Source organism: Fringilla coelebs (genome assembly GCF_963513975.1).
Source record: "Fringilla coelebs genome assembly, chromosome: 8".
Taxonomy (NCBI): domain Eukaryota; kingdom Metazoa; phylum Chordata; class Aves; order Passeriformes; family Fringillidae; genus Fringilla; species Fringilla coelebs.
Window position 1 is genome coordinate 25212843 of NC_140066.1, and position 8273 is coordinate 25221115.

The 8273-nt window shown below is 42.5% G+C and overlaps 1 protein-coding gene across 1 annotated transcript in view; it reads right to left on the reverse strand.

The window, feature by feature from the left end:
* The window catches only part of COL17A1 (collagen type XVII alpha 1 chain), a gene marked incomplete at both ends in the record, with an annotated part of 33652 nt that extends 26231 nt beyond the window's left edge, over positions 1-7421 (reverse strand). Inside the window, 8 exons of the mRNA XM_084210005.1 lie at positions 422-565; positions 885-932; positions 2285-2320; positions 3240-3287; positions 3656-3793; positions 5716-5814; positions 6636-6680; positions 7367-7421. Coding sequence (XP_084066131.1) covers positions 422-565; positions 885-932; positions 2285-2320; positions 3240-3287; positions 3656-3793; positions 5716-5814; positions 6636-6680; positions 7367-7421 — 613 coding nt within the window. The remainder of the gene's footprint in view (positions 1-421; positions 566-884; positions 933-2284; positions 2321-3239; positions 3288-3655; positions 3794-5715; positions 5815-6635; positions 6681-7366) is intronic.
* Between the last annotated feature and the right edge of the window lie 852 nt (positions 7422-8273).

Here is an 8273-nt window from a genome sequence, read left to right on the forward strand (position 1 = left end):
CAGTTTGAGCCATTCCCCCTTGTCTTCTCATACAGTTCCTGATGAGTTATTATGAAATGGAATGGCTAATAAATCACTCACTGAAATGTTGTCTTCAGTTCCATCTCTATGTCTCACTTGGAGATAAGAGATCAAATCACTCTCAGACACATTTGCTTAGCGCTCTTATCTCTGCTAGAAATACCTCTGAATTGAAACTGGTGGCAGAAAGAAAGAACTCATTTATTTGGAAATTAGACTAGTCACTAGAAAGATACCCAAGATGGCTCTTGTTACAGCAACACCTGGACAGTCTTTCACCATTCTGACCCTTTTTCTGTACAGGAACACCATGTATTCTTATCTGGCTGTTCTTAACAACTGAGCACATTTTATGGCAAATGCTGTTTGGAATGACTGCAACATTGCTAATGCCAAGTACCTGACTGAGAGCTCTCAGTGACCATCTTCGTCTCCACCACAGCCTTTTTCGGTATCGGGAGGGTACCGGATGGTGACCGAGTAGGGCTGCAGCTGGCAGATCGACTTCCTTTCAGCAAACGTTTCACATCATCCAACTCCGTCCCTAGCAGGAAAAGCAAGTGTCCAGAGTCACCCAAAAGCCAGTGTTTCATTGATCTCTAATCCTGCTCTGGATCTAAATATTTCAGTGGAATTTATCTGCATGTCTATGAAGTTGTTACTTTCTGGGGGTGCCACTTAATGACAAAGCTCTAGAGGATGTTTCTGGGACTAAGTACCATTTTATGTATTTGCGAGAGCACCGCCTAACCCACAGCATGCTTCCTTGTCCAGGAAGGGGACTCAATGTTTTTAACAGGAGAAGACATAACCCTAGCAGCTACACCCTCTATCTTATCCCTGAGACCCCTGGAATAACTTACATCTGCCAGAGGGAGATGCGCTCTGCAGTCGGACTCGTATTTCACTCTCTGGGAAGAGAAAAAGCAGATCATGAATATGGAGAGAGATTCATTTGTGCCCTAGGCTGGGAATGAAACCTTAGGCTGAAGTGAATTCCTTCCTTCTTGCTGTCTATGTTCCACCTTGCTGTCTGACTGCTTAATCTGAGCAGTACTCATGGCCCATGCAAAATGGTATCAAATGGGCTCGGGCGACTTTTGTTTTGGGGTCACATTTTGTTGTTTTAAATTCCAGGGAATTATATTTCACTCAGTGATGGCCTCTGCTGAAGTCAATAATGCTGCTACTGTCAGATATACAGAAGGTCTAATTATGCAGTCCTCAATCACACTGATGTTTCCACTCATCACAAATATTATTTTTATTTTCCCTCTGAACAAAAAAATTAGAGAGCCAAAAGAAGTTTACTAAATACACAAATTCCCTACTACTTCTTGGGTACAACTGACATCTCTACAGTGGGCTGTATGATTCAGTCTCTTGCTACTTAGTGACTTCTCTTTTGGCTCACTGAATGTAACCAGTCCAGCTTTCAGCCAACATTTTCACCAGGTACTCAATGCTATTACCCTGCTTTTACTGGACCTTTACTGTCCAGCACAAGAAACTGTGATTTGGCTGGAGCAAGCCTTTAAACTTGCCTCCCACAAGCAAAGTGGCCAGCCAGAACATGTGATACATGCTCTTCATGATGAAATCTGACAGTGCATGCACTAGAAAAGAAATACTACCTTGGCATTCATGTGGAGAAGATGATGGATTGGAATTATTTTTTGAAGTAATATGAGACGCTGGACCTGATTCTCTGGTGTCTACTTTATTATGCATGGCCTAGTTCTGCTGGGAGCTCAGGTATGTAGTGTGCTAGAGGAGACTGTGACGATCTGAGGCAGAATAATTGGGAATGTGACACTCTCCAGGAGGACTGTGCAAGACCATGCTGTGATTTATACCCACTGCTAAAATTAACTTGAATAAAGTGACATTATAGTTTCCTCTTCAAGCAACTGGAAACAGATACTACATTCTTGGAGACCAAGATAATCCTTCTTTCCCCAACACTGTTAATAAATTATTAGAAGAGCTGAATGATTTAAACAATGCACAGTTTTACAGTGAGCTAGTTACAGACCACAGTAAGTCTGCAATTTCCTCACCATCTCTTTCCTATCAGCATGAGATTATTTCAGGGTATGGCTTTATGGTTTGCAAGACAGATCACAGTAGGAGAAGCATGAATGCAATTACGGTAAATATGTCAGAGGCTGGTCCCAGAGCATGGATGGACTAAGGTTATTTAACACACCTGAATTATGCTGAACTGAAAAAAGGAGGCTTCTCAAAGAACAGTGTCACTCACCTCGACTTTGGCTTCTCCCTCTGGTAGAGGCAGATGCTGTGAACAGCAATAGGAGAAAAGCTGTATTAGTCTTTACTGCCTGTGACACCTCTGAAAATCAGCACACTGACCTTGCTCAGTGAGCTTATATTCAGACAGTAACTTTTCTTGGCACACAGCTGGGAGAACTGAACCATTAAGAGATTTTATCAGGCTCCCTTTAGACCATAAGGTATTTTAAAGAATCAGCAGCACCTTAAGCCTTTCTGGACCAGATGCTGCTTTTTTTTATACAGAGAAATATTGTTTGTAGATGGTGATGTCCCATTTCAAATGGCCAAAAGGAAGTTGAGAGGCCTCTTGACCCCACTGACCAATGCTGGATATTGTGAAACCCTGCCTCCTCTGTGAGCCAAAAGGTGGCCTGATCATAATGTTTCACTATCTTCACTGAGCAAAATCAGAGCTTGGACAGGGCAAGACAGTACCTGCTGACAATGTTTAGTGTAAATATATCACTTGATAGCCACATCATTTTTCCATATGTACTTGATGAAGTCTAGAAATATGCTACTGGAAAAGTATATCCATCAATGACTCAAAATCCTAAGAGTCTGGACTTTCTTGCTTGCAGCTGTTCCCTGAGCTATTCTGGAAGGGTGAAGGCAATGCTATGAAGTATCCCACGTCTGTCTTCTCCTGTCCATGTCCTATATCATACAGGGAGCATCACAAAAGCAGCTGAGAGTAGCAGATACACAATGTCCACGCTCTGTTTGAATATGATCAGCTAGAGATCTGACTCTCAGCTGTTAATGTAAATCCCAAATAACTCCTCTGAAGAAGCTGCATGATGGCCCAATACAGAGGTAGCATAGGTAGAGCAGGACACAGAAATGTGCAAAAAGCCCTTATGGTCATCAACTCACATGACCTTGCCATAACGTTCAGAGGAGCAGCTCTAAAAAGGACATACCAAAATCTTTTCTGGGAAACTCAGGAGAAGAGTTGGCACTGGAGCTCCCTGCAAAGAACAGAAAGATGTTCATTAATACTTTGTACAAGATCATTAAAAGCTTTCAAAACATGTCTTTCTGGCAACTGTTTAATCTCAGTGGACAGAAAACATTTCCATTAAAAAAAAGAGCTATTCAGGTTTCACATGAAAGAGCTGCTAATGTCTTTCAACAAGTATATGCCACAACTCCTTTTAGGAATGAGCATTACTCTTAGGATAAATAGGACCTAATAATAAATTGTGTCCCTGATGGTTTACTTCCTAGGAAAACCACAATGGGACTGGGGACAATTCTGTACTAATGTGACCTCAGAGTGCACTGCACATTGCCTCCACTGCACACTGCCTCCCTTCTATGGCATGTTCTGTGATACCTTCATATGTTGCATGGCGGTTGACATAGGTTTTTCTTTCAAATGTTGAGCCAGGTGATTTGGTGAGAGTAGAGCTGGGAGACTGGGCTTGTCTGTAGCTGGAGGACGATGATGTTGAATTCAATCTACCACTTCCACCTATGGTCAATAGAAAACACCCTCAGCAAATGGAAGAGAAGTCCTGGCAGTACACTCTGGATGCCCTGGGTGCTTTATGTTACTATCTTCTGAGCTGGACAAATTTGCACTGGTATTTCACAACTAGAGACGGACAAGAACAATATCAGGGTCTAACTCTGGCTGTCCTCAGCATTCAGGGCAGAGAGCAGTATTGGTTATCACTGTGCATTTATTTCAAAACAAATCTTGTTGATGATTTCTATGAAACCAGGTTCTGGACTAGGGTAATAGGGAACCATCTCCCCTGAGCAGGAACAAATTTAGCTTTGGATGATGCTGAGTTTTGGTTAGGATATAGACTCATTTGTTAACTCAAGCTTTACATGACATAGGCTACAAAAACTGGGAGACTGTTAAACCAAACTCAAAGACCTGAAGGATGCAGTTTATGAGATAATGGAAAGCAGAGATGAGTCCCATAAAGCAGCTATCCACACTATCATTTAGTCCCTTTTCTAGAGAAGTGATTGAGGTGTGTGTCAGGCCCAAGACAGTCTGGACGTTATTAGTACCTGTTATATGTAGACAGAAGTGACTATTTCCCTCCTAATTAATATCTGTGCTGTGGAGAAGGAACTGAGGCAAGCCATAATTCCTGTGTTCATACTCTTGCACAAAATCTAATGCTGGAGTATGATCAGGGTGCAGCACAAAGGAAGCTCTGTGATAAACTGCAATGTATCTGTGCTGATCGGCAGGATCAGACTGGATACTGTTTACCCACCCCTACAAAAAGTGTGTCCTTTTGATCTCAACAGTGTTTTCATGCCAACTTCCCCTCTAAAAGGACCTGTTTTGTTCTGTAACTTTTCCATTTAATTCAGCAGAAAGAACTACTGTGCCAAGTAGGCCTCTGTTAGAGGCATTCTGCAAGAAAATGGGAAAGAAGAGACTACAGAAACTTCAAGAGCTCAGTATCTCTGAAGTTCAGGTTATTTTCTCTTTTTCCACACACTGAAAAAAAGAAGATGGTAATCCTTCATGGTCCTCTGAGTTTGCAGGACTGGATTCAGTTCTCAGGCTGATGCCAGTCCAAACAAATAGACCAACATCTGCAATGGAGTTACTTCACTTGTGCCCTGAGGCAAAGTGACTCCACACTGCCTTTAACTGGCATGCAGGTGTCTGTCAGATCTCTTTGGTATGCCTAATTCTCACTTTGAGCTTCCAAAGTGCACTTCACTCCCTCTGCTTTGTCAGCTCCCTTGGAGCACAGAGAATGTTTTCCATAAGGAGGGTTGTACAGTCAGTCCCACTGGGGACAGAGAAGTGTGCCAGGTACCTGGCTAGGAAGCTTAGTCTTTAGAATCCTTTGCTATGACAATCTAACAGCTGGGCAAAGAATGCTGTTAAAGAAATGGTTTTACGGAGTAGGCTGCACACAACGATTTAGCACTTCCAAAAAATCTGGCAAAGTGTTCAAAGTGCGAAAGCCATGGGCACACAAGCATAAGAAAACATTTTCTAGGAATTTCTTTAATAATATTCTACCCTCAGCAAAATCAACAAAAAGATTAATCAAAACTGTCTTAAGAACAAAACTTGTCAGAAAGACTGTGATTTGGAAAAACTGGAAAAATGGAAATTCAGTTTCTGAATGACTTCTTAAAAACAGTAGGAATGACATTTTTTGTTGTTGTTCTCTGGAAATTAAGTTTTCCCTGTGGAAAATGGGATTTTGTCATTTACTCACCCATTCTCAAACCCAGTTTTAGGGAAGGAATATCTTTGCTTTGTGTATGCATGTGGCACTTCTACTTTCATAAATCCTGTTTTTCTTACTCCTGGCTCACCCTACTTCCCTGCCTTGAATATCTCCTCAGCCCATTTCTGTTGCCTTTGCTCTCTGTTTCCTACTGGGGGATGCTTTCCTTCCTTACTTGAGGTCACATAGCTGCTACCATGAGTGTACGACCGCTTCTCCACTCCACTCCCTCCAGTGTGGGATGATGTTTTGAGCCCACTGCTGCTCCCTCCTTCTGAAAGAGATGAGCACAAAATGAGACATTCTCTCCAGGCAGGAGATAGGAAGAGCAAGGACAATGCAAGAGAAGGCAGGAGGGACCCAAAGTTGTCCACACACTCACAAGTACAGCTTCATATCTGGTGAGAGATCAGAGGTACAGAGAAGTGTCTTGGCAGAGCAGAGAAGCATTCACCCTCCACAGCCAGCAGGTTTGTAGTCAAGTTTGCTTCAGACACAGACTGAAGGATACTCCTGTTAACCCTCATCATAAATGAGATGATAACGCAATTCCTTGCCAACTCAGCTGCAGCAAACTAATTAAGGGTATGGTGCGATAAAGAGTGGAGGATTCTTCCTTATTTGGAGCTTGTACTTCTCTGCAGAAGTAGAAATGTCCTGTGACCTTTGATATTACTGAAAAGATTCATTCACTGTTGCCAACTGGGTAAGATGACAGGGAACTAATACACTGCCGCCCCAGCAGTGGAACTTGCAGACCCATCACTTTTGGTCCTTGTTTCCAACAGACAATCACCACAGGAGACCCTATATCTGGACTTAAATCTTTGCAGAGTCTGGTCCTCTAGCCTTAGTAGAGTATGTGGCTTTGTTTCTGACAATACCCAGACAGGTTCTCAAATACTACTCCTCTCCAGTAACAAGTGTTTTGGAAGAAAGGCATTTCTGAAAATTGCATTCCTTTGTGGGTGCAGATCTTTATGCACTGAGATCTGCTGCACCCAGGGATTTATGGAAATAACAGAAATAATGCAGACAAATAAATAGTATGGAGAGGCACAGAAGACCAAGCAGAAGCAATTGAAAATTACTTACTGGGTGGCAAGGATGTCAGTCTTGTGGTTACAGTCTCTGTAATAACTGAGGGAAGAAAGGGTGCAGAATTAATGGCATGCTAATATAGCCAAACTAGATCAATGTTCTACCTATTCTCCATGCAAAAGCATGATTTGTTCGAAGAAGATTGACTCATTTAAATAAAAGTCCCTGAAGACAACACTGCCTGGGGCTGTAGCTGTAGGCTCATTATCACACAATGCTGTGTTCCTTTGCTGGTCATTCTAGCTCTGAATAAGAACATTACTGCCATGAAAGATTTTTTTCTGTACAAGATCCCTGTAAAATTTCTCGGCACTTCTGAACCGCAGCCATTGCTGTAACAACTAAGCCCTTGGTAGTAGCTTCCTACGAGTTAATTCTCATAAGGTCAGTAGAAAATTAACCAACGTTACACAAAATCACCTGACAATTTCTAGGCCACCCAGGGCATTGATACCATAGGTAGGAGCAGCATCCCAATGTCCACACTACTGGTTAGAAATGCTACCCCAGGGCAATCATCTGGTTAAACAATCAGGTCATGATACACATCTCTAAATGTCTGATCTTGGCCCATTCTATTCCTTATTCTGACTTCAACACAGAGACCAGGGCCAGGAGTAGAATTAAGTTCTGGACCTCTGGTCAGCATTTAATCCCTTACAGAAATGGCCATTCACTTCTGGGATTTTTGGGTGTGATATAAAAATTTAAAATCTCCTCTTTACGTCTTTCAGTAACTTCTGATCCATCTTGCCTCGTTTTCTTTGTTACAGAATCCATATCATTGCCACCTGCAAGGAAAACAGAGGGACAGCACTCAGAGCTCTGTGAAGAGTAAGAAATGACAACAGGTTCCCACAAATCCCACCACTTTGCTCACTTTAGATGGGGACTAGACTGCCTGAAAGATGTCTGTGCCAGGGAGTTTACAGAGCCCTTCCAGAGCCATGTGTTTATTACTGATGGACTGCCACCTACAACACTGGATGCTGCACAAGGCAGCAGAGCTGAAACACCAGGAGGGGCTGTAAAGCCAACAGGTGAGATAGAGGCAGTTGAAGCAAATCCACTCAGTGATGGAGTTTAGACCTGGATTTATAACCAGACTACACTATATTATTGTCTCCAGCTGCGCCCCTATAAAGGTTTCAGAAAACCACTGGATCAAAACACTACTCCCACACATCTGTTCTGGGCAAGAATCAACAGTGCAGGATTAACTGGGTAGGCAAAGCTGCAGGAGTAAGCTCCCTGCAACCTGCCAGTACTGCCAGAAAAACCTCAGCAGATATACTGCTGCTCTGCTAACAGAAATAGTACATTAATAGTGCAGCAATAGTGCAAAGCAGAAAAAACACCAGAGGTACCTTTGAACTAGCTATTTCTGACAGTAAGGAACTTTAAGTAGGAAGTGCTTTACCTTGTTTTACAGGTAGTGCAGCAACAGTTTGGAAACCCTGCTTGTGGCTTTGGAATCTTATCTACTTTAATGCCAGCTCAGGTCAGTCTACACAGAGTTGGAATTGCTGTGAATGCTGTGTACATTCTTTTTCATTACTTGGATCCCTCCCTAGTTAAAATTATAATCTCTACCCAAGGTATGACTGTCTGCTAAGGCAGGAATACCACAAA